Genomic DNA, 27,344 nt, shown 5'->3' with positions numbered 1-27,344 from the left:
AACCACCTTACGTGAGATTCTATATCGTCTGTGAGCCTCACGAAGTCTGTAATCTTTGCGTAAGGTGGTACGTCTGACCTACACGGCTCTTTCTTTGCCCTGTATGGGTAAGCATTGGAAGTTGGCAGTCCGGATTTTTTAATGTAGTCCAGAGCGTTTGCAATTTTTTCCGCCTTTACAGCCATCGCCAGGGATGCAGTCAAGCAACGCTGCCAAAATTACCAAACTTTTGAGAATAAAGACAATAAGCTTGTTGCAAACTTTGCTGGAGCAAAAAAAAGAGAAAAAAAAATAAGAAAAAAAAAAAAAAAAAAAATATGGTTTATCCTTATAGAAAATGGCTCAAAAATAACGATGAGCGCACTGACTGAGTCTGAAATGCACTCCTAACTTCACAATCTGCGTAAGAAATTAGCGTTTCTTTGAGTTTCCCACTTCAAAAACGATACTTTAAATTTTGGATAAGCTACAATTTAAGATTTCCTTTATACAGGGTGATTCATGGTTAAACAGCCAGACTGCAGGAGCCAAAACATCCCCAAACCCCCTCTTTAAATTAAGATTTCGATTTTTATTTAGATCATTTATGAATTCAGGGCATAAAATTACAGGAAAGTACACATCTCATGAAATTTGGTTCACAACCGTTGCCAAAATTCAGGAGAGACTATTTGATTTCCAATTTTATTTTTTAGGGAGGGCGTAGCTGCAACTGGGGACAATTTTGGAAAAACTTAACTTTATACAACAAAAAAGTCCTTATTTTGACCCAGAACAAGCTCCCGCAGTCTGGCTGTTTAACCCTTTTTTTTCTTCTTCTTTTCTTCTCTAGTTGAGGGGGCCTTAGCCTAGCAGGGCATTCTACTGCCCCCTCTAACCGGCAATCTTTTATTCATTTGGCATCTTTTTATTTTCTTATTTTCTTACTTTTACTGATACATTCTTTTATTTTCTTGCTTTTTACTTTCTATTTAGCTCCTCCTCAATCTCAGTGTGCCTTCTATTTTGTTTCTCTCCTATTGATCTCGTTGTGCCTTTCATCATTTTTCTTTCTCTGTCTATGTTTTTTCTCTATCGGTTTGTTTTGTTTTACATTGCTCGCGGCTATTACTTTGGCTTGCGCCGCCTGGCTGTTTAACCCTGGATTACCGTATATATTTTTAATGTACAGCCTGTTTTGGCACTGCCAGGGTTTTAATACTTTTCCTCATTTCGGAAGGGATTTGTATTGCCTCACCTTGTTTGGAGAGCGGGGTTATTTCGCCTGCAACCCTAGCGAAAAATATCTCAACAGCAGCGGCAGCCGCAAACGCCCAACATGAGCCGCACACACATCCTGGTAGTGACTGTAAGCAAATTTGAGAAAATGGTAAACGATAACTTCGCAGATCTCGAATTTCGTTTATTTTTGAAACACCTCAATTGAGGTCTTGCATTTGCCTAGTATTGGCGCTGCAATGTAGATACCTGGTTTTATCCTTTGGCCATGTGGCTAACTGCAACATAATTTGTTGCACTTTGCCACGTTTGCCACACTAATTTTTCTTGTTTCCTTTAGCCACATAGCACCTAAAGTCTGTGGCAAGATGCAACATTTTTTGTTGCATTTTGCCACGTGGCTAAATGAGCTGTGCCTAAATGAAACGTAATCAATTTTTGTCTTAAATTTACAGTTTTTAGCTAGTAAAATAGAAAATATTAATGGATAATCGGCTTTTTCCTCCAAGACAAAAGAAGTTGCACGATCTTAGCAACATTGCAATGCTAGTGGTTCCTTTTTGCAAAATGCTTTCCAAATACATTAATAGAGTTGCCTTGGCTCCAGCTTCCTCGAACAAATTGGTAACCTTGGTGTTGTATTTGGCTCTATCTATGCATGATGAAGTGTTTGTGCGGGATATAAGCACGGAGGAAACATTGTATTGGAAGCTGCACCAATCGAAGAGAAGAAGATAAACTGCCCCTTTTTCTTGTCCTCTCTCTTTAGACTCACAGCCTCTGCGTACTGGACACAACTATTTTGCTCCCGGGGATGTGCGTGAAGTATCTCGTCTTTTAAAGGCGTTTTTAATGTCTACACCGTTCGCGGTTCGAAAGTCACATGTACCTCTCGCTACTTTAAGTTCAATTTTTCATATGATACACATATTTTACCTTCGCAGATGTGCTTACAGTATCTCGACTTTTGAAGGCATTTTTGTGGTATGATGTCTCATCGTTCCCCTGGTAACATTTTGCTTCTTAATCTGCGTCTTGGAGGCTTCTTGGAGGCTTCTGAAAAGTCCAAGAAGCTCTGAAGAAGACGATTTTTCTGTACTTGGTGACTACTTTGAGCATTCTTGAGTCCTTCTTCGCCGTCCGATCCATTGTTTTCATCGAAGGGCGATAACTACCCGTGACGGCCGCGAGACCCGGATTCGAAAAAGGTCGTTCCGCTTTAATGAGGGTCGTCGAGGGTCGTCACTGATAATCGGACCCTTCTTGAAGAATGCTTGTACTCTTCCTGCTCTAGAAGTTTCGCATGCGGCCTAACTGTCAGGCACTTAGACGCGGAATCTATCGTTGTAGTTCCAGTTTGAGCGATTCTTCACGCGATTAGTTCTTTTTTCAATCCCCGAGAGTGCGGCACATGCGTGCATCTCCCAGAACCTACTATTTGCACCACTTATCATTTATTTTTGAAGTTCAGAATGAAGTTTTGGAAATTTCTTGAACGTTGACATGCAGTTCCTCCTCTAATAAATACTATTACGAATATTTTGACATCTCAAACCTTTAGCTAATTTAAGGAGACTTCAAACAGAAGTGCCAGCAACGACTGATATCCAATCAATTATCCTTTTAGTCTATTAGATTAATTACATTAAATTCGTTCGACTGTTAAAATGAATCAATGTAGCCTCTTGTCATCATTTTACTCTCTAATAATGTGGTATAATGATACTCAGCAAATTTTTCCGAGGTGCAGTTGAACGGATTTTAACAGTATTTGCCCACTTCATTAAACATTGCCAAAATCACTCTCATTTTTTATTTTTTCAACAGAAAATTATCCAATTTTTTTCCTTGAAATGTGGGGAATTCATTCTCTTAAACTTAGGAGAAATTTACAGAAGTTTCAAGGTGTTATGTTGTTTGGTTCTCATTTTAAGTAAATGAAACTTGAGAGGAAAATTACGCGCCATGAAATGCACTTTTGTCCTTTGCTCACACGTCAAGAATGAGAACTAAAAGTGGGAGTCGTTTGTGCGTTGTAGAGTGATGCCCTAAATTTTTTGAGTGTCGCGCACTCAGCAATTAATGCGGATTGGATACTCAACAGTTATCAGCTTGTCTGAACTATTTGAATACATTAAGTAAGTTAAGTTAAGTAAGTTAAGAAATTCTGGTGCAATCCTTCCAATTCATGCGAGCATAATGCAATGTATAAAGATGCTAATACGGAATTCTTTATTCGCCCCAATATTCTCTAAAAAGTAAAAAAAAAAAATAGAAATATGAAACAATTTCTTACTCGAGGGAAAAAAGCGTAACTTTGTATGGTTTTTAGAGAATGTCTCAAAGCTCGCCAGTTTTCAGAACGCGAAAAAGCCTCGATGGCTTCACCTTCTCTGCATCTTTCTGCCTAAAAGTTGATCCTTTGTAATACATGTCAATGCGCGCTCGCGCGGTGTAATCCAGGGTCGTTCCGAAATTTAATAGAATATTGTGAACTGATAATTTCATTCTTCTGCCCCCGCAATCAGACTCGGAAGATGAAGGCCAATATTTCAATTGTTTAGACGAGTCACTGAGGTTCAAAATCGCATACCTACCTTTCTTTGAATTTGAACATAATTTTTTAAGATAATGGTTGCTGATAACGTCAATTTTCAATTTATAAAAGTCTTCCTCCCATCGGAAAATCATTAAAACAGCTGTCACCATATCTTTGACGCTGTCGCGTCTGATGTCATGCGCCGACTGGTCTCATTTTCGTGCCCAAAGTAACTGAGGATCATGATGTGGGCTAACGCTAACAACGGCTCACCATTGTTACCAATTGAGTGTAGTATTGCAAGCTTGTAAGAATACAGATGTGCGTTTTCCAACACAAACCGACATCGTCGAAGACCGTCAAACAAGGCTCCCTCCGAACGAAAGGCAAAATAAGAACAATAATATTCCGTGGCCGTGTTTTTTTTTGTTCGAAAAGAGAAGAGTGCGAACCTTTCTGGTGGCACGGCGTGGCGTTGGCAAAGGCTCCTATCAAGCATAGCAGGTCAATATCCTCGAAGACGCGCTGACCCTAACCTTTGAGATTCGTCACACTTTCCATCGCAACGTCGCTCCTTCATTCATGCCAGTTTTTTTCCCGCATCCACCGATCCGACCTATTTCGGTTATATGATTCAATCTGATCTTTCCCTCCCCTCCCTCATCTATGTTCACTTGACACATCCCGATCATTCGGATTACCAATATGTTGAATCGTATATTTTCAAGACGGCGCGGCCGCGAGAAGACTGTGAGCCTTGATTTACTTTTACGATTTTCTAACGGGAGAATCCGTGTTGTATTGCCGTCATTTCGTCAATTTCAGTTTTTCACTGATTTACTGTTTCTTTCTTTCTTTCTTTCTGTGTGACTGCAAAAGGAGGAGGGGATTTTTCACACTATTATCTGGTCTCAGCATAATTTTTTTTCAAGGGAAAAGTTGGAAATGTAACCCCTGATGACGTGTAATCGAGTCCCTTCTTTAACTTTCCAATGGAATAAAATGCATTCATCATCACATAAGACTCTTCAGAGACAATATTTTAATTAGTTTGTATCCTCAATTTCGATAAAATGACAATCATAAGAGCATGTTTTCAAGTAGACTTGCGTTAGGTGAGGTGAGCTGAAAGACGTGTTATAGTGTTTCACGCTGTTATGATGACATGACCCTCCGCTGTGACCAGCAGGTCGCATGTATGTTTTTTTTTTTTTTTTTTTTTTTTTTTTTTTTTTTTTTTTTTTTTGGCAGGGTCCATTGCAGATTGTAGTTACACCCTTATGTCAGGTAGGCGACAAATAGTGATATAGGTTACGTGCGTAACACCGTAACACTTCAATATTGTTGGACAAAACTTCACACGAAAAAAATATGACTTTCGACGCTAAAAAATCGCCTCACGGTGGCAAGTATTCATAAAAAACCGGACGTGGGGAGAAAGGGGTTGAAAAGAGCGTTACGGAAAGTGTATTACGGTGTTACAGGCTGCGTTACGGGTATGCGATGAGGGGGAAGGGAAGTCAAAATATCCACTTTTCCTGCAACGTATACATTACTAGGCCCTGCCCGCTGACTGCTACGCGGCCCAACCCCCGGGAGGGCGCCTCGCGCCCTCAGGCCCTCTTCGCGGGCCCTTTACGCATATGTATAGGCAAATGTATGTTCTTAGATTTTAATACACCATTTTGTGTTCGAGCTGCATCGATTTCAAAATTTTAAATCCATAATAACTGTAGGAAAATTGGCTGGTGCTCAGGACGCCGCCATTTTGATTTTTCCAAAATTGAGAAAACCCACGATCAGTTTTTTGGAAATATCTCATCAATGGTTAATCGCGTCAACGTCATTGAGATCAGAAACCAAAAAAAAATCCAATCAGAATTAAAAATGTTGAGCTCTAATGAGTACCAGTACATAACTTACCGTGTTGCAATACAAAACTTTTACTTCCAACTTTTGCTTCGATGCAGTCTTGGATTTTGCAAGATTTTCAGTTGGGTTCTCTGACGAGTGTGATCTACTGATGAGGTGTGAACACAACCAAAATTATAGATCTCTCGATGTTACCTCAATTTAATAGTCCAATGCAAACTGCCTGAGCTGAACACTCTCCCCCATCAGTTCTGTACTTTAGAGCTTTTAATTAGAGCTCAAAATTTTTGGATTTGATTGAAAAGTTTTGAACTTTTTGGCGTTGCCCCCCCCCCCCTCAAAAAATGGTGTGGGCCAAGCACTATTTTACCAACTTGTTGCACAGTTTCGGCCACGTTTTTCGGTTTTTTTTCTTCTTTTTTTCATGATTTCAAAGGAGATGGTTGCCAAAATCAAGGGTCGACAAATTTAAGGGAGGAGCTAATAAACTGCTTTTTCTCAGGATTAAATAAAGTTTAGGAACCATTGACATATGTTTTCTAGAAGTAAATTTTACGTTCTTTTCAAAGAGCATAACAGTTTTTTTTCTCTCAGATAATCATGGCTGGAGATATGAAGCAAAGTTTCCCCTAAAATCAGCAAAAGTACGCCTTTTTTTAGCTAATTTTTGAAGAAAACGATAATTTTACTACCAAAAAATTAAGCTTGAAAAACAGAGGAGGGTGATTTCGGTAGGAAATTTTATGTTCTTTCTGCTGCTTTTTTTTTTTTTTTTTTTTTTTTGTAAGATTAACCGTTGAGGAGATTTTTCCAAAAACTGATCGTGGGTTTTCTCAATTTTGGAAAATTCAAAATGGCGGCGCCCTGAGCACCAGCCAATTTTCCTGCAGTAATTATGGGCATTTTTGAACTTCTATATCACCTAGGAATCGAAAAAAATTGGTTTGGTTTGAAGGAAAAAACCCATGTTGAGCGGTGTAAGTAATGTTTTGTAAAAAAATTGGAGACCGCAAATCTCCCATTAAAAATCGGCCTATACATTATGACGGTTCGATGATGCGGATAGGAATGGTGAGAAAGTGTATGAAATAGTATATTATAGGATCACAATAAGTCCAAACCGCCGTAACATATATAGCCAAGCGTCAAGTCACAGCCGTCCAAAACCCTGAATCTCACTACAGTGCCACGGAGTTATCGCATTTACTCAGCTTATTTTCCCAACATCATCATAAAATAGAAGCATTACGAGGCATATCGGATCAAAATGTTTACCATCTTCGTTTTTTCCGAATTTGGTGAAAAATTCGCATTTCTACGCCGATCTTTTTTAAATTCTATATCCAACCTACTGACACTAGAGAAAAATCAAGTGGACGTGCACTATATTATGGGAGGCCAACAGATTCGCCGAACGTCCGATTTAAAGGGAAAAATTCACGCAGTGACACTCAATGATCGAGGTTTATTCTCGAATTTTAATATGAAATTGGCAACTCTGTCCGGAACTACCTTTTCCGTTGAACGAAGTTGCCACATGAAACACGGAGGATACGAGATTCTCAATAACATATTGAGAGGTGACAAGAATCTTGGCAGCACTGTTGAACGTTGCATCGTAGTCCGTATAATCTTCCGGATCTACAGGCGAAGTTCCGGATCTACAGGCGAAATTCCGGATTTCGGCCGGTTAGAACTACGTTTTCTGATTCTTTCTTCAACGGTTCTCTTCCCCCTCTTCCCCCAACATTACTCCTAGCGAAATAAAAATGCCTCCAAATCGATTGAGCTTCCCGTTTTTTTATCTGCAGATTTTTTTCTGACCTTACTGCCTACCATCCAAGAAGTTTTCTCCGAAATATGGAATTAATGAAACATTTTAGGAGTGAATACCTAATCAACACCTGGTTAGCGCAAGTCGGTGTTAGTCAGATTGTACGTGGGTGTCCCTTGTCCTGTAAAAGAACCTGAATTCTTTCCGTTATATTCATGCAATTTTTATCCGAAAACTTTTTACATTTTAGCTCTATTTCCACGACAAGAGTTATTATTCTCAGGCCTCTGGATTTTCTCAAAAAAGTCTTCATAGATTCCCATGCATTCAATCAGTTGGAAATTCTCCTGACTAGCTATGACCTTTAGGGAAAAAAAAAATCAACAACAGTCTATTTTTTCGTGTTCGAGCAATCGAATGGGCTATATTTTGAAAGGTAATTCGGTCAAAGAGACATTTTTAAAAAAAAGGGTATCCCGGGATAAGAATGTCAAAATGCCCTTGTGAATGGATTTTTATTTTAACCATTTTAAGTCATCAAGGGGGTCCTAAAACTTAGGTTTTGGGGGGTTTCAGCCCCCCAACCCCCTCCGCCCCCCCTCAGACCCCCAAAAACCGCTTTTTTGGGCTATTTTTGACTATGCTAACGTCATTTCCTCATAACTTTCGTAATTTTCGATAGAATTGAACCAAAATTTGTCAGAATCTACATCAATTAGCTTAGTTTGTGTAGAAAAAAATTCATTATCATCGGATAATATTTTAGCCCCTAAAAAAATTCGTAAAATTTTTGAAAAAATCATTTTTTTTCCTTTTTTCGCGGCTAGGTGGCGTATGGAAACATGCACACAAACAAAAATTGTCTCTTTTCTTAATTTATACACCCAATAAGATACAGGAAAAATTTCGTGTTGATCGGAGTGGTGCGCCATACTTAAAAACGCAATTTTCTAACCTCAAAACGGCCTAAATGCCACCATTAGCCTCCTTTGATGACTAGGCGTGGAGAAATGTAGAGAGAAATATCCGGTTTTATCGTCTCACCTCTTAAGTGATCCACTTAAGTACCTTGAGTCAAAATTTCGAGTCGATCAGAGTGGTGCGCAACACCCAAGCACGCAATTTTCTAACCTCAAAACGCCGAAATTGCCCATTTCGGCACCCATTATCACTCCGTGTGAAAAAATAAGAAGAGGTACATCCGATATTATTGTCCTACCTCATGAATTAGACACTTAAGTGCATTTAGTCAAAATTTCGAGTCGATCAGAGTGGTGCGCAACAACCGAACGCGCCGATTTCTAACCTCAAAACGCCCAAATTGCCCATTTCGGCACCCATTATCACTCCGTGTGAAAAAATAAGAAGAGGTACATCCGATATTATTGTCCTACCTCATGAATTAGACACTTAAGTGCATTTAGTCAAAATTTCGAGTCGATCAGAGTGGTGCGCAACAACCGAACGCGCCGATTTCTAACCTCAAAACGCCCAAATTGCCCATTTCGGCACCCATTATCACTCCGTGTGAAAAAATAAGAAGAGGTACATCCGATATTATTGTCCTACCTCATGAATTAGACACTTAAGTGCATTTAGTCAAAATTTCGAGTCCATCAGAGTGGTGCGCAACAACCGAACGCGCCGATTTCTAACCTCAAAACGCCCAAATTGCCCATTTCGGCACCCATTATCACTCCGTGTGAAAAAATAAGAAGAGGTACATCCGATATTATTGTCCTACCTCATGAATTAGACACTTAAGTGCATTTAGTCAAAATTTCGAGTCCATCAGAGTGGTGCGCAACAACCGAACGCGCCGATTTCTAACCTCAAAACGCCCAAATTGCCCATTTCGGCACCCATTAGGTATCACTCCGTGTGAAAAAATAAGAAGAGGTACATCCGATATTATTGTCCTACCTCATGAATTAGACACTTAAGTGCATTTAGTCAAAATTTCGAGTCCATCAGAGTGGTGCGCAACAACCGAACGCGCCGATTTCTAACCTCAAAACGCCGAAATTGCCCATTTCGGCACCCATTATCACTCCGTGTGAAAAAATAAGAAGAGGTACATCCGATATTATTGTCCTACCTCATGAATTAGACACTTAAGTGCATTTAGTCAAAATTTCGAGTCGATCAGAGTGGTGCGCAACAACCGAACGCGCCGATTTCTAACCTCAAAACGCCCAAATTGCCCATTTCGGCACCCATTATCACTCCGTGTGAAAAAATAAGAAGAGGTACATCCGATATTATTGTCCTACCTCATGAATTAGACACTTGAATACCTAGAGTCAAAATTTCGTGTTGATCAGAGTGGTGCGCAACACCCAAGCACGCAATTTTCTAACCTCAAAACGCCCAAATTGCCCATTTCGGCACCCATTAACACTCCGTGTGAAAAAATAATAAGAGATACATCCGATATTATTGTCCTACCTCATAAATTAGGCACTTAAGCGCATTTAGTCAAAATTTCGTGTCGATCAGAGTGGTGCGCAACACCCAAGCACTCAGGGAAACCTCTAAACTCCCAGGATATATATGACGGTAAGGAGGCTCGCCCATCCCCACGAAGAAGCGTTCCCTCCTCCAAACTTCCATAATACGTAGCGGTGCAATGAGTACTGGCAAATTCAAGTCAATAAATTAACAAGAGGTTAGAAAGAATCCTAAAGTGAAAGGAAATCACTTTTTTAGTAAAGAAACTTTGTTATGAGTGAAAGAAACGGGTTTTTTTTTTAAATATAATTAAGATAAAACGGTAAATACGACTATATGTATAGTCGTATTTACCGTGGTCTAGCATTGGCCTCAGTATACCCTTCAGCTCGCCCAGAGGGATTCCCTTCATGAATCCCCAGACACACCACGTGAAGTCTGACCCACTTCAAAAAAAAAAGGAACCACACCTTCAATTTGTTTTTTGTTTTTGTTTTAACCTAATATACGTACAAATTGTTTCAGAGGTAAACAAAAAAAATTGTAATGAGCAAGTGTTTGTTGACAAAGTCTGTTAAAATGAACCTTCTTTGCCAAGAAGAAATCATACCAAATACCCATCAAATTAGGTCAAATTTATCTCGTGCTTCTTAAAAAAAATCTATCCTGTAAATTCAAACGCAAAATTGCGATTGACACCAGCAAAATGGAGCAACTTAAAACCATTGATCACTCGTCTTTATTTCTTGCCACTGATTTTTGTTTATTTTCCGATTTGTATATCATGTCTTACCTTAAGTAATAATTTTGTCATCTCTACAATTGTAAATATTAATTATATTTAAAAAAAAAACCCGTTTCTTTCACTCATAACAAAGTTTCTTTACTGAAAAAGTGTTTTCCTTTCACTTTAGGATTCTTTCTAACCTCTTGTTAATTTATTGACTTGAATTTGCCAGTACTCATTGCACCGCTACGTATTATGGAAGTTTGGACGAGGAAACGCTCCCTCGTGGGGGATGAGCGAGCTTCCCTACCGTCATATATATCCTGGGAGTTTAGAGGTTTCCCTGAGTGACCGGGTCTGCTACGCGGCAGGGTGCCATAATAAACTTTGAAATGTGCATCATGCAATTTTCAAGCGGGATCTTGGCTAACATACAGTGATAATGAATGCCAAAATGGGAATTTTGGGAGGTTTCAGGTTAGAAAGCGGCGTGTTCGGGTGTTGCGCATCACTTGATCAACACGAAATTTTGACTCTAGGTATTCAAGTGTCTAATTCATGAGGTAGGACTATAAAATCGAATGTACCCACCTCTCTTTTTTTACACGGAGTGTTAATGGGTGCCGAAATAGGCATTTTGGCCGTTTTGAGGTTAGAAAATTGCGTGCTTGGGTGTTGCGCACCACTCTGATCGACACGAAATTTTGACTAAATGCACTTAAGTGTCTAATTTATGAGGTAGGACAATAATATCGGATGTAACTCTTCTTATTTTTTCACACGGAGTGATAATGGGTGCCGAAATGGGCAATTTGGGCGTTTTGAGGTTAGAAATCGGCGCGTTCGGTTGTTGCGCACCACTCTGATCGACTCGAAATTTTGACTAAATGCACTTAAGTGTCTAATTCATGAGGTAGGACAATAATATCGGATGTACCTCTTCTTATTTTTTCACACGGAGTGATAATGGGTGCCGAAATGGGCAATTTGGGCGTTTTGAGGTTAGAAATCGGCGCGTTCGGTTGTTGCGCACCACTCTGATCGACTCGAAATTTTGACTAAATGCACTTAAGTGTCTAATTCATGAGGTAGGACAATAATATCGGATGTACCTCTTCTTATTTTTTCACACGGAGTGATAATGGGTGCCGAAATGGGCAATTTGGGCGTTTTGAGGTTAGAAATCGGCGCGTTCGGTTGTTGCGCACCACTCTGATCGACTCGAAATTTTGACTAAATGCACTTAAGTGTCTAATTCATGAGGTAGGACAATAATATCGGATGTACCTCTTCTTATTTTTTCACACGGAGTGATAATGGGTGCCGAAATGGGCAATTTCGGCGTTTTGAGGTTAGAAAATTGCGTGCTTGGGTGTTGCGCACCACTCTGATCGACTCGAAATTTTGACTCAAGGTACTTAAGTGGATCACTTAAGAGGTGAGACGATAAAACCGGATATTTCTCTCTACATTTCTCCACGCCTAGTCATCAAAGGAGGCTAATGGTGGCATTTAGGCCGTTTTGAGGTTAGAAAATTGCGTTTTTAAGTATGGCGCACCACTCCGATCAACACGAAATTTTTCCTGTATCTTATTGGGTGTATAAATTAAGAAAAGAGACAATTTTTGTTTGTGTGCATGTTTCCATACGCCACCTAGCCGCGAAAAAAGGAAAAAAAATGATTTTTTCAAAAATTTTACGAATTTTTTTAGGGGCTAAAATATTATCCGATGATAATGAATTTTTTTCTACACAAACTAAGCTAATTGATGTAGATTCTGACAAATTTTGGTTCAATTCTATCGAAAATTACGAAAGTTATGAGGAAATGACGTTAGCATAGTCAAAAATAGCCCAAAAAAGCGGTTTTTGGGGGTCTGAGGGGGGCGGAGGGGGTTGGGGGGCTGAAACCCCCCAAAACCTAAGTTTTAGGACCCCCTTGATGACTTAAAATGGTTAAAATAAAAATCCATTCACAAGGGCATTTTGACATTCTTATCCCGGGATACCCTTTAAGACTTTTTAAACCCCTTTTACAATTAGATATGTCTTTTTGAGGATTTTTGAAAATTTAACGACAACAAAGGGACCTGCTCAATAAAGTATTCTGCACGGACACTGTACTGAGCTGTGCCCATTTTCTCAAAATTTCATTTTTGGTAATGTGGCAACACTACTTTTCCGAAATCCTGGCACAAAATGCAGGTCAGCGGACCAGGCATGCTCAGTAAAGGGACACGGCGGGTCGGGCTTCAACAACGACTGGCGCGGCGCGGCGGCGCAGTAAAGAAAGAAAAGGCCTCTTGCATTCATTTCCACCCTTGTTTTCATGAAATAATAAAAGTAAAGGCACAAGAGTCAAGACCACTTCCATCCCAATGTTGCCAACTTGGAGCAACTGTAATTAAATATGTCATGCCTTAAAGAGCCTGTAGCTGACGCATAAGAAATGGCAGGGAGGCAACGCAGAGGAGCCCAGCCCAGCCCCTGGTTCTACGGCAAAACCAGCCGTTCATTGGGGGTTTTATTCATTGGCAGCGTTGTGTCGCTAGACTCTCTCTCTTACCTATCCGAATTTGAAGACAAATCTAATCAATTGGTTGATTTATAGAACCGCGGAAAATTATATTATCTCTGCTACAAGAGAAGCGAAATTTCTTGTAAGGTTAATCCTAAGTATCATTGAAAAACACGCAAAAATAGCCCATCCGTCCTGCGGTCACAGAAATTCAAAGAGTTTAATGCAAGGCCAGATTTACAATATACGCACGTAGGCTCGTAAGGCCCCCGAGGGGCCCAACGTAAGGGACTGGTGGCTATTTTTGACCCTTCAAATTATTGGCAGTTTGACACTTTTTTAGTGTTCAGTTTTACGCAAATTTACAAGGGCAAAGAATAAAAGTAGTGAATATTTTATCCTGCACTCAAGTGATTTTGGCAACAGTGGAAAACGTCAAAAATAGGCATCAAAGGCTAAAAAAACAAAATATAATATTTCGCAACAAGTTGTGAGATATCTTTGTCGCCTCATCTTCGTGATATCTCAATTGAGTGCGATGAGAAGTACGATTATTTTGCTGTGCGTGGCGCCTCAAAAACGACTGCGCCGTGAACCTCCTACCCCCACCCATGGGTCACAAGTGTGATTTTCTCGTATCAAATAGGTCTCTAGATGCCTCCCTAAGAGATTATCATTATTTTCACCTGGGCGCATTTTATAAAACGTCTTGTTGAAAAACGCATTTCCGCGGATCGATCTGTTTTTCTCCGATTTACAGCAATGTAATTATTTTCAAAATGTTGACCGCTTTAAGTGGTAAGCTAAACAATAGCTAAAAATATTAAGATCCGTCCAAGCAGCAACTTTGTATGTTCAATATTAACCGGGATATCGCGATTTTTGAAACATTCGGTTTATGACGTCATCCACCGCGGTAGTGACACCCTGGTTTCTTCCACCTTGCTTTCATCCGAGTTTCATGTTGAGAAATGGTATCACACCCGCAATGGATGACGTCATAACCCGAATTTGTCAAAGCGCGATATCTTGGTTATTCAACGGTAGGAAGTTGCTGTTATGACAGATCTTATTATTTTTAGCTGATCTACAAGAATCAAGCATTAAAACACGATTCTAAGACCAGTGCAACTGATGCATCACCGAGAGGCGTACAAAATCGTGGTTCCTTTGGGGTAAGGGCGTACCTCAGTTTCTACGTGAGCCCTGTTCTCCGTATAGTTCAATGCTCTCCGTTACGCATACGGAATTAGAGATACCCCTTACCTCAGAGGAGCCACGAAATGTGCCACAAGTCAAGAAGTCAAAACGTCTTATTAAACGACTAGATAATGTGAATTATCCTCAGAGAGGTCCTAACTCATTTTCACACGAGGCACCTACTACCACTACGCACGAATTCATTGAGTCAGGATTCCAGGATTTTGCTCGTAAACCAGAGAAGCAGTGCCGGTCGTTGTAGTAATAAACAAACAACTTCACACTTGATTTTCAAAAGACCATCACTTTGTTTGTAGACAAAAGGCGAGACTCGCTGCACTCCTTCCGAAAGCATTCCCCGCATTTGACAGAATATAGATACACCTCCTACTAAACATTGCAGAATTATCCAGTTAAACGTTTAAATTTCAAATAAAATTATAATGGTGAGAAAATTTTACCGGTAAATGTGAAAGTCAAATAAATCTTGCTCGTGTTTGAATCTTACGCTTATTATTTATGATTGGAGGTATCCCTAATTTCACTTCTTAATACTGGATTAGACATTTTACAAGCTAAGATTCATTTGAGAACTGACTCTGAATGATGTACTAAAGTATGACAAGTGATAAAATAAAAATTGATGAAGTCTCGTCAGTGATAGCATATTTGAATTATCATATTAATAAAAATTATAAGAAAAAAATTAAGAAACCAACTCAATGTGTTTCAATTTAGGGAGAAATTGTTTGAATGAGTATAGAAGAAGGAATCATTCATTCAGAGTTCACTAGTGACAATAAGTTGGGATTTTATTCTAATTTGAGGTACAATCTGCACAAATTGACAACTTCGGAAATCCGGTTTGAGAAAATTAGTTAATTAGGGCATAGGCGTGCATATTGCTTTTGTGCGTTCAAAATCGGGACTTGTCAAATAGGGTGAGTTGCGTAACGCGGTGAATTTAATTTTCAAGATTTTAAATGAGTAAACCTTTGGATTCGATGTATTATTTTCTGCCCGGCACTTTCGACTGTTTTTATTTTTAGGTCAGGATTGGCTAATTTAGATAATTTTAAAACGAGTTCAAAAACTCATCAAAGAAAATTATCAAATTACGACGTCATCGATAAAAAAATGTTACACATCATGGTAAACTCACGTTACGGGGTACCTCAAATTTACATAGTGCTAAAAATACATTCCTTGAAAACGCAATGATACCTACGTAACCCTGGCAAAGTCTATAATTCCTTTTTTTCTCTGCAAACTACGCAGGTTAGCAAGTTTTCAAGCTTGCAACTTTGATAGTATTATGAAAATGAGACACCTCGATTTTCGGAAAATTTACAAGAAAATTAAGATACTTGCGAGTAATTTCATGGCATAACTCATAAAAAAAATTGATACAAGGAACAAAAATCACAATTTACGAAACGTCATCTAAAATGTGGAAAAGCGTGAATCCTTGCCATATTACGAAGTTTCGTGTTGGTTTAGTTTCATTTGAGGTTCAAAGAGAGGATTATCCTCTCGTTATAATGATAACGGGCGGATTGGTACACATTAGGATTTTAGGGTGGTTCGTCTGCATTCAAACCAGGCATTGCAACACCAATACCCTCCATTGCAAGGGAAGAACTTACAGAAATTGCCAATGCGCTCACTATGATTTTTGAATCATATTGCATACAATTCACATCCTTTCAGCCGTTGCAATTAATTTGCAGTAGTCTCGTTCAGCGTGTCTTGCTTCGGATACGAAAGCGCATATAGACCATCCCAACGTCACTTCATGTCGCAATAAGCCTATACCATACTTTGTTGGGGCACCATTTCTTTTAGGATAATGGAAGCGACTGCACGTAAACGTGACAAACTGAAATCAGGAGGGTTGAATTTCCTTCAATCTCGCACGATGCAATTTAAGGGGCACGATCATTTTCTACCTGCTTTTGAGCAGGTACGCGTTTCACTCAGTTGTTCAAATCTATTGTTGGCCCCAGAATGCTTCCAGCACGCGTCAAGGAGGATTGAAGAAGCTCTGCTTGGAGAAACCCTGAAGAATGGTTCAAGTATAACTCCGGATTCTTGGCCCAAGAAGACGGCTCGTCACGGTAAATTACCCAAGAAGCAAATGTTACAAGGGTCGCGGTTCGGAAGCCACGTATCGCTCTTGTTACTTAAAGATATTTCAATGCCTCGGGTGATACAAATATTTTAACCCCGCAGATGTGAGTCAAGTTTCAAGACTTTCGAAGGCATTCTTTGTGATTTGATGTTTTCATTATTCGTGGTTGGAGAGTGGCATGCAGTCCTTTTTACTGTAAGATTTTTCAATAGAGATGTTGCATGTGTGAGGAATTTGTGATTTGACTGTTGATTCCTATGTTAAAGTTCGCGAGAAACACGATGGTGCCACTGGTTTTCTCTCAAATCTACTAGCTCAAAAAAGCTCTCAAGTTGAGGCCAAAATGACCGGGGATATCCCACGCTATCCTGAGAGTCCACCTCTACATCAAGACAAACTCTCCATGCAAAGATAGGGAGCGAATATATTAGCAGGGTTGCTGTGTTTTCATTTCTGGAGTCCCCGAATAAAGTGGCAGCCCTGTCAATGTATTTGCTCCCTATCTTTGCATGGAGAGTTTGTCTTGATGTAGAGGTGGACTCTCAGGGTAGGGTGGCATATCCCCTCCATTTTGGCCTCAACTTGAGAGCTTTTTTTGAGTTTGAAAGTTGATTTCAGAGAAAACCAGAGGCGCCATCGTGTTTCTCGCGAACTTTTACATATGAATCAACAGTCAAATCGCCAATTCCTCGCACATGCAACATCTCCACTCTTCATTGATGGCAACTTACCTGAGATTCAACCTCCGGGTAGAACTCAGCAGGAATGCGCCAATCCAGTAGTGGTGATCCCTCGGGATATTTCCCGACAAAGAACGGGGACAAGTACTTGCAGTTCTTCGGGACGGAATTGCTGCGGGGGGGTGGAGGGACGTAGCCAGGGGGCTCGAAGCCGGGTGGGTATCCGAAGGGGGGCGGTTTGGGGCCGTTGGGTCCGTTGGGCGTGGGGGCTGGTGGCTGGGAGTAAGCACGCCTGATGCCAGAGGAATTATTCCTCGATCTGAGGCTCAGCATACGCGTTTCCAAGTTGGTGGATTCTCCAGAGCTCTCTTCCACTTCGTTGAAATGCAGCCCTGCCTGGAATTCCTCACCTAGGTACAATGGATGGTATGCGATGAATCGAATAGGTGAGATGGTATCGATGTGGATTGGTTCAACACGTAAACATAGCAACAAAAGTCAAGTAAGTAATCTGAGGGAGCATGTAGAATGTATAGCATGGTAGAATTCGGATGAATAGTGTCCTTCACGAAAAAAAATGTATTGCTGATTTAACAATTGGACGTATTTCTATCAAACGGAACTAAGCGCCAATTTGACGTCCTTTTGAGGAATTTAGAATGCCGGATAGCGCGTTCTGTCGAACGGAACTAAGCGCCGTGGAAAAGCATTGCGAGTATTGGACAGAATGAGCCCGACGCCTGGTTCCGCCGCCAATCAAAGCCCCCCTCTACCTTCCCCCCCCTATGCTGCCGTGCAACGCAAAAACGCCGTAAACGCCTTTTTACATTTTTTGGAAACAATGAATCATAGCAGAAAAACTTTTGTACTTTTGGCCAATGTTTTTACAGAATTCTTTCGCAAATACAATCAAGAACTCAACCTGAAAATTTGAAGTACATGGATACCTGAAACAATTTTTATTTTAAGAAGTGTTAAGTTCCAAAAATGAGAGAAAATCTTGATGGATTTACGGCGTTCTTGCTTGGCACGGTAGTATGGCGTTTAGTTCCGTTTGACAGAAATACGTCCAATTAAATTGGAAAAAAATGTGTCCGACACTAAAGTACATTTTACATGAAACCTTATTTTACCGCAGGGGTGGTTTTATTACCATTTATTTATTTATTTATTTATTTATTTATTTATTTATTTATTTATTATGTGCACTGGAAAAAATCACATTGGATCTAGAGTTCAGACTCTTGAAAACATTGACAAGAAACAATACTCTTGATTCAATCGGATTTTCGCTTGAATCAAAACGAAATTCGCTGAAATTAAGAGGCTTGGTCCTTGATTTAAGGAAGATTTTGATTGAATCAAGAGTACTTTTTCTTGTCGATGTTTTTAAGAGTCTGGACTCTAGATCCAATGTGTTTGTTTTCCAGTGTGAAAACGTACATAGAAACATGTCGGACACTCACAAAAGTATTGTTGCTGGATTGTTCGCCCATTTACCGTTCTAGCCATTGACGGCCGCTCACCGCTCACCAAAACGAAATAAAATGTACTTAACGTTGCAAATTGGCTCAATGACTCTTTTTAGCTCCTAGGCACACCTCCTAGGCGGTAAAACTCGGAAATTTTCAACCGTCACCAAGTTACAGCAAAATTCCGGTTCTTTTGGGTCCCTCCTCGAATTTTTAGCATCGCAAATAGTTTTCCTGTAGTCTCTCGTCTGTGTACAGAGTTCAAATTTCACCTACTTGTTCGATCCGTATATGGGCCCATTCCGTATACGAGATCTCCTGTTGCCGTAGCCATGAGCTTCTCGATCACAACCAAGTTTTTCTCGAAGATCTTAAATCTCTTGTATTCTTCTTCCTTTGAGCTGTACACTTTCTTGTAGGATTGCTTGAATATCTCGAATTGTTCTCGTGAGCTCTTACGGCCAAACCTCGCCTGTCACGCAAAAGGAAAACAACATCGTAACAAGGTTGTTAGCAACCGAAAGTACACTTTCAAGGTTGAACAAAAATTCACATCGAACCAAATAATGTACGATACTCAGTGAAATTCTGCCAATATTACATATTTATGATGCATTCACTTGTGTTTTAGTCGAATTTTACCTTTAACAAGTATTGGGATAAAAGGTATAAATATAAAAATTCATCCGCTTGTGGTTGGGTGTTGTTCTCTTTCGTTCCTTGGTTAGAGTCAAGATCCGATTTTTGGTGGGTTATTTGGACGTATTTCTATCAAACGGAACTATGTGCATTTAGACATGAGCCCTGAGACTCGTATGAATATGTGCATAACAGGGCTCACGTCATAAAGCACATAGTTCCGTTTGATAGAAATAGGTCCATTTGAGGGACTCGGAGGAAAAGGCGCGTAAGAGCAGTATTTGAAAAAATTGAGGTATTAATGATTTCAGGTAAAACTAGTCTTAACGCATATTCTGTGAAACATTCGCTTCCAAGTATTCAAATATGCAAACATCAAAAAGTCAGTTTGAACTTTCCATCCGCCATAAGGATCCATGCAATTTCGAAACTTCAAACACGTATTTCTCGCAATAGCAAAAACTGCACTCATGTGACTTTTTCTCCAAGCCCCTCATTTGGGCTGTCAGTAGTTCAGGGTTACTTTCATCCCTGAGTGACAACCTGTGTGTGCGTACCAATGCATGAGTTGTCATGTATATTCAAAATGTTTTTCGTATTTTTCCCTTTTATTTGCCTCGACACTATTTTCGCGCATCAGAACTTAATCTCTTTGAAAAATTGTGTTAAATTTCCACCCCAGACACTTCAAGTGGGCCTCTGTATAATGTATGAATTAAAGCACTAATTACAACATGTTTTCTCTCAGCATGTTTCTTATTCAAAATGTTACAAGGAAAACGAATCGCACATAGCGGGAAGTATGGAAATCAAGTTTTAATGATTGGACGTATTTATGCTAAATGGAACTATGTGCAACTGGAAAGATGGGGTGTGCTCGTTAGTGCGCAGGCCATGAGAATGAACGGGACTTAAAAAGCGCCAGTGACGTCAGTGGTGAGGACCGGGCGCGACGAGGCGCGAAACGAGCGACGACGACTAGGTCGTCAGTCTTTAACTCATGAGTCCTGTCCACAACGCTCTTGTTCAATACCCACGGCTCACGAGTTAGCGCTCAGTTCCTTTTGATTTAATGCCAAATCCCGCTTTTCCATTTTCTTAGAAGGAACAATATCCACCTTTACATTGTTTCTTATTCACCTTGCACGAGTACACCCCATCTTTTCACTTGCACATAGTTCCATTTAGCATAAAGACGTCCAATTTATATGAGTGTTCAGAATGGACCATTAGACAAGGTACGAATTTCAGCATCATGATACACGTGTCTTTACCAAAATTTCACGTAAAACACAACGGGCACAACAAAAACCACTGAAATCAACTCCTCCCGAAGATATTTGATGATTCTCAGTACGTGAATTATTGATACCACCCGCTCATGAAAACTCACTGTTCGATGTAAGTTAAAAATTTCCGTACGTTCTGATTCCGATGAAATAATTTCAAAATTTTGACATAAACCTTGACTTTTGAAGTACGGACCACCATTTTACCCCCTTCCCCCCCCCCCCCAAAGGGTTGCCAGGGGGGCTGTGGGACCATGAAATTCGGATTCCTTGGGGTCGATTCCTTATTCATCTCCGCGATCCTGGACTTCGTACGACCCAAATTAACCGAAAAAAAGGCCTTGTACGGTAGGTCTGGGCCACCCTGTATATTTGAAATGTTGCTCGACATGAAATCACGACAGAAAATTCTCAGAAAAATTCCCGTATATTTTCTAAAACTTCTCATTTTATTCGAGGAATTTTTGGCAAATACTGGAATTTTCATGCGGCGTTTTGACTTCGTACGGTGGCATTGCGATAAAGGAAACAAAAAATAATATGCACACAACGGGAAATATCAATAATCGATCATTTTTTTCCGGTCAGAAGCTTCTAAGCCCATTTTCTCAAAACATGTTTGCCTTTACTGCTCTCTTCATTATTACGGCAGTACTATTTATGTATTTTAAAGAATTTGGCCGTCCCTTTTTACGGAGCAAGTGCACGCCTACCTTAATTACTCTCTCAGCAAGCTTTTTCTTTTGTCGGAGTGGAAACCAAAAATATCTCTGAACGCAGGCCTGGCTCTCATATGAGTGGAGTTTCTTTGTGTTAAATCCACAAGCGCAATCGGTCCCCACGAAGGCTTTGGCCCACGGTACGTTTAACTGGGGGACCCTGCCCCATATCGAGTCGCATTGGACCTGACAGCTCCGTACGTCCCAAGGTATTGCTTCAGGCAATGCGTTTGGATCAACTAAAAGAAGAGACAAGAAAAAAAAAACACTGAAAATGTGCCTCGAACTGTGTAAGTAACGAGGCGGTAGAGAATTGCTGGGTCCACTACAGAGGCGTGGCGTGCTTTGCGATATATCGATCGTTATACCATTCAAACCTATGGAAAAGGATCGATAAACAGGGTGTTCGCAGCGAACACCTTAATAATCGATTTTTTACCATAAGTTTAAATGACAGAACAATCGATACATCGCAATTCACGCCACGCCAGTGGTCCACACTATTATGCTGCCGTGCCAAGGAAGAACGCCGTATAAACATTCGAGAGTTACCAAATTTCCCTTGATAAAACATGTATTTCTGATCACATTCATGCATATTTTTCCTTGAAATTTTCAGATATTTTCGATTAAATTGCGTACAAAATTGTCTGAAAATTTTGTAAAATAATATTCGCAATTTTCCCAGTAAATTCGGGTTTTAACGGAGGATACTTGCCAACGTCTGAAGGCTCATAAGGCATTCTTCCTTAGCACGGCAGTATGCGGTGGGATCAGTGCCAATAAAATGCGATACAGTCTAATTAGAGGGTCAAATAAAAAATTGGAGGTCTAATGAGTAAAACAAGAGTAAATAGAATGCCCTTTCGATGCCTCTATGAGTTTAAGTCTGTTAATACCTATTTAAGTAACCGGAAAAAAATAATTAAATTTAAAGTAATTTCATATTAATGATTTTAAATTACAGTAATCCATTGCGGAAAACTGGCAGTTGCAAGTCGAAAGAACGCTGACTCAGCGAGTTTAACTGATCGCGCCTAGTGCAGTGCGGTCGGCGCGAGATGCATCATTAGCGCCTACAAGACTGCATGAATACTTCACGCATTGCGCGTTCACCACGGTACACCATTTCCGACCAGTTCTTACGGCGAGCTTGCAATCCTAGAATCTAGGAGAATCCTCCTGAAAGAAAACTCTCTTGCAAGTTTAGCTAATCGCGCCAAAACATTGCGGTCGGCACTCAACGCATATTAGCGCCTACAAGACAGCATGAATACTTCACGCATTGCGCTTTTACCACGGTAAACAATTTGCGATCCGCGCACACCGCCAGCCTGCAATGGAGATGTTGCATGTGTGAGGGATTTGCGATTTGACCATTGATTCTTATGTCAAAGTTCGCGAGAATCACGATGGTGCCACTGGTTTTCTCTGAAATCATATCCCAAGCTCAAAAAAAGCTCTCAAAGTGAGGCAAAAATGGAGGGGATATCCCACCCTACACTGAGAGTCTACCTCTACATCAAGACAAACTCTCCATGCAAAGATAGGGAGCAAATACATTCGCAGGGTTGCCACTTTATTTGGCGACTCCAAAACAGAAAACACGGCATCACTGTAAAATATTTGCTCCCTATCTTTGCGTGGAGAGTTTGTTTTGATGTAGAGGTGGACTCTCAGGGTAGAGTGGGATATCCCCTCCATTTTGGCCTCACTTTGAGAGCTTTTTTTGAGCTTGGGAGATGATTTCAGAGAAATCCAGTGGCACCATCGTGTTTCTCGCAGACTTTTACATGAGAAGCAACAGTCAAATCGCAAATCCCTCACACATGCAACATCTCCATTCTGGGATCGCGAGATCCTGGGAGAGTTACCTATTTAGTTTTTCTCAAGAAAATCACGGGGAAGTGGGGGAAAACTTTGGTTCTCCACCAGGGAACAAGCTCCCTCAAATCAGGGAAAATGGAGAATTTGCAAGTGTCGAATTTTTGATGAATTTCACGTTTTAGTGGAAACCACCGAGTGAACTGAACACAAGGATACCATTGGTTCATAAATTGAACAGTTGTGGGAGGAGATGTGACAAAACTATCTGATCCACTAGGAGACATGTGTTTAAATGGGAAGTGCTACGAGATGACGTCATTAGGCGGTGCATTTTTTCACTTTTAAATCTATTTTGATACTATTTCCCATACCAGAGCAAAATTGAAAAAAATACTGCGACATCAGCTCTTGAAGCACTCTCTGCTGAAGCAATAAAAAATTTGCATGTAAATTCTCCATTAGGGAAGAGAATATTATTGGAATTCTCCATTTATTCTCCATTACTCAGTGAGTAAGCCTGGTGAAGATTCCCAGACACCATGAATTAGAGTCCAAAATTTGAGCCCCCCCCCCCCCAAAAAAAAAGGGAATTAGACCGGGCTTGGGGGGGGGGGGATTGGTGTCAGTGTTCCGCTCAAGCAAATGCGTACAAGTCACGAATTTGGTCTCTTTATGAGGTCTAAAAATACTCAGGACGTTATAGATCTCTCGGCGTGACTCCAGCTTGGTATTGCAATGCCTTAGCTGCACAGTCTCGTTTCTTATTATTTGTGCACTGATACTCATTAGAGCTCAACTTAATTACTCCATATGAAATCGTCGAAATTTCGTAGCGTTGACTTCTCGCAGAAAACGGTGTACCTACCAGCACTATTCTACCACCTTGTTACTAAAAAAAAGTGACACACAAGACACAGTTTCGTAAACCTGTGGTCTAATGACACACTGGAATACAAAATGGTTTCAAAAACTTTCCATTTCAATGTTCAAGAAACAAATTTCAGGACTTAATTGAACAATGTTGTGGAGCAATTTTTTTTTAAAAAGAAACTTCAGCATTTTTAGCTTGCTGGACCTTTTTAAGTGTTAAAAACATAATGATATTTATCTTATTAACTTTAGTTATTATCTTGAATGCCTTTTTTGTCAATAGTAAAGTGCTCAATAATGTGAGTCCGATTTCTAATTAAATGGCAAATATGGGACAAAATGGCCGTATTTTTTTTGAACGAGAGAAACACCGGAGTGAAAATTATGTGTGTCACGGTAGGAAAAATGCTCTACATCTTGTTACGCAAAAACCTAACGCCACTTCCATTAACTTCAGACAGAAACATCGCGAACCCCCCCCCCCCCCCCCATTAATTTTCAAACTAGAGGTTATAGAGGCTCTAAATACGCACAGTTTATAACGATTTGAGGGGAAGATTATCAATTTCATCTAGCTTTTGCAGAATCGCTCTCGACATAATTTTCCGTTCACAGATTTTATTTTCACTAAAAAACTGGTAGGAGTTTTTACTTGATAATAAACTGATTTCCCCTCAAATCATCGACTAATTTCACCAACATTTTGGACCTATCTTTTCGAGGTCTGGTAAAAGAACTGACTTGTTTGAGTTAAAATTGCAACCTTGGAATAGAGTTGCGCTCTTTTGTGCGGGCAACGACAATTTGTGAAGAACCTATTTTATTCTGCCATTGTTTTTTGTTTCTATTTTAGCGTTCCCTTCTTCAGTTAAATGTGACCACTGTTGACCACAAAAAAGTATTATTTTCGAAATCTTAGGGGTAGTCATGTTCATTTTCGACCTGCATATTTTTTGTCAATTTTCCATTTGTTTTAATTGACCTTTGTGGTTTGTATTCAGATGCAGAAGAATTTGTTGGGTATTTTTCTGGCATTTTGTCTTTTGTTTTTTTTCTGGCATGATATTAGAATCGTTCCGTTGCTTTCGCTATGGGATTCCCTATACCTCTGCGACTTTGAGCGTTTCGCCCAGTCTCCGATTTTTGGTTGATTTTCCGATGTATCAAAAACCGTTGTATTTTTTAGCCAATCATGTCTCTACGTCAAGTTGTGTTGATTTCTAAAATTCGCTTTCAGCGAGTTTTTTTCCACCTTGAGATGTCGTGTCTGACTGGTAAATCTGCGCAGAACCACAAAGTTCCGTTTTTAGGCAAATTCTTTTTTTTGGGAGGTTTTCATTGGCTATTTTTCGCCATCAGTTTTCTGTTCGTTGGTGCAAAAGATCGCCTACCTCGTTGCTCTTGAGAAGCCGCCATTATCCCACCTCAAATTTTAAACATAGATATAAAGAAATGATAACCATCGTACAAGGCGGAAAATTGTTCTGGAGGACCCGTTACGGATATATGAGCCAAAATCAGAACTCGATTGATGGATTTAATTCATGAATACAGAAATATTGCCTCAGCTTACTGCCGCGATAGCAAATGCATGGTGAGATGAACCTTGAGACACATGATAGCATAGGTAAACAATGTCTCACAGAGAAAGGCGCTTAGCTCATTTCTTTCATATCGGCCGGGAGCTACGAAGCGTCGAAAACAACTCTTGTGATAAGCCCCGCCCACCGTCAGAGTCTTTTGTATGCTATTTTTACGACATCAGCCGCGGAGCCGTGATAGCCTGGTTGACTTAAGCGTCATATTTATATACAAAGGAGTGGGCAATAGGCAATCGGGAGTTCGATACCCGACGATGGGTGTTACTTTTTAATGGTTGTATTGAATGTTTTAGACTAATCATCAAAAAATAATTAATACTAGATGATAAATGTACGAACATTTTCTCGTGAATTAATATGTTAAACTTAAATACTGGAATATACCTCCTTCATATAATCAGCCACATGTTCCCCCACATTAATGACGTTATTTTCTTTTTTCAATAAAGTTAATTTGCATTCAACGTTCGTAAGTTAAGCAAAAAGTACCTATTGATACAAATAGAAAGACATGAAAATAGTATGTCTAACATTTCAGTTGTTTTTTTTTTATTTATTTTTTGTTTTTTTGTTTTTTTGTTTTTTCAATAAAACAAATTGACTGGGACTAGAATCATTGTATCTCTGAAGACAAAAGCTAAGTTTTTTGATACAGAAATACTAATATCTTCATCCTTCATATAATCAGGGAGATGTTGACCCAAATATTGATGTATATTTTCTCTGTTCGCCCAAATTAATGATGGTATTTTCTTTTTTCAATAAAATTAATTTACATTCCACGTTCTTAAAGCAATATTTTCTCCAAAATTCAGCAAAAAATAACAATTTATACCTACGCAAAAAGTAAATAAATAAATAAATAAATAAATAAATAAAGCAATGACATGAAAGTAGTATAGGTAGTACACATCTAACATTTCAGTTGCATCTATTTGAATGAAAAAAATGGCAACTTAGGAAGCACATAGGTCACTTATGATGCGTATTCGGGCATATGCGTAGAGTAAAAATATCATACTTTACGCCGAAAAAACGAAACTGAAAGTTAAATGCGTTAACTTCCGAAAACCATGTATAATCCAACGAAAATAAATAATTGGTAAATAACAGCTTTCTTGTATGCAAAGAAAAAAAATTAAAAATGTTAGAAAAGAGATGTCGACACAAAATTACATAGCCCCTTCAATTCTGAAGATACTACAAACGAACTGTACCTTAACATTTTCATATCCCAGAAGCAAAAGTTCCCATGACGAATATTGCTATCGCTAGCGATTGCAAAAACCAACTTGTTTAGTATTTTCCCCTTTTTATAAGCCTTGATTTAATGTGGAAAAGAAAATTAAAAAAAAAATAATTTCATTTGTTTTAATTGTAGTATTTCTTACCTCCATAGTTAAAGGACGCCTCAGTAACCATCCCAATGATGTAAAAGTAGATATAAGGTTTCATCGCTCAGAATAATGATGCCGACCTCGAACACTTTCACAAACGGAGACAAGTGAAAGCAATTTTTTGCAGTTTTCACATTATCCGTGGAATCACTTGACGTGAGAGAGTTACACCTCTGTGTGATGACAAAAATACTATTCACAATGCGGTGGTAGAGCTAAGACCCCGTCATCTCCAAGTGATCACTGGAAAATTCAGAGTGCTTCGCGGAAATAAGAAGGTGTAATTACAAGTCACGTGGTATGACGCTCGACTCTTTACAAATTGTCCGATCGTTCGTGAAAACACGCCATTTTCCCAACTATAAACGTGAGTAATATATAAAGTCTAGCGCAACATTTTAAAACGGGGTTCGTCGAAA

At 39.6% G+C, this 27,344-nt stretch overlaps 1 protein-coding gene across 1 annotated transcript; it reads right to left on the bottom strand.

The window, feature by feature from the left end:
- Positions 1-27,344, bottom strand: LOC109030334 (uncharacterized). The gene is made up of 6 exons (XM_072304493.1): positions 26,920-27,344; positions 21,225-21,469; positions 18,860-19,055; positions 17,163-17,521; positions 1,238-1,346; positions 1-209 (listed from the first exon to the last, which is right to left on the bottom strand). The coding sequence occupies exons 1-6, from the start codon at positions 26,981-26,983 to the stop codon at positions 139-141; spliced, it is 1,044 nt and encodes a 347-aa protein (XP_072160594.1). The 5' UTR covers positions 26,984-27,344; the 3' UTR covers positions 1-138.

The sequence above is a fragment of the Bemisia tabaci genome, chromosome 9 (assembly GCF_918797505.1).
Source record: "Bemisia tabaci chromosome 9, PGI_BMITA_v3".
Classification (NCBI taxonomy): domain Eukaryota; kingdom Metazoa; phylum Arthropoda; class Insecta; order Hemiptera; family Aleyrodidae; genus Bemisia; species Bemisia tabaci.
Note: the sequence above shows the minus strand (reverse complement) of the source record. Positions and strands in the feature narration are given on the sequence as shown.

What these genes read in the sequence shown, in the direction of transcription:
- LOC109030334 (XM_072304493.1), bottom strand. Translation starts at nt 26,983, where the DNA reads ATGAAACCTTATATCTACTTTTACATCATTGGGATGGTTACTGAGGCG. An exon ending in TTGCTGAGAGAGTAATTAAG is followed by an intron (nt 19,056 to 21,224) that starts GTAGGCGTGCAC and finishes TTTGCGTGACAG; the next exon opens with GCGAGGTTTGGCCGTAAGAG. An exon ending in CCCATATACGGATCGAACAA is followed by an intron (nt 17,522 to 18,859) that starts GTAGGTGAAATT and finishes CATTGTACCTAG; the next exon opens with GTGAGGAATTCCAGGCAGGG.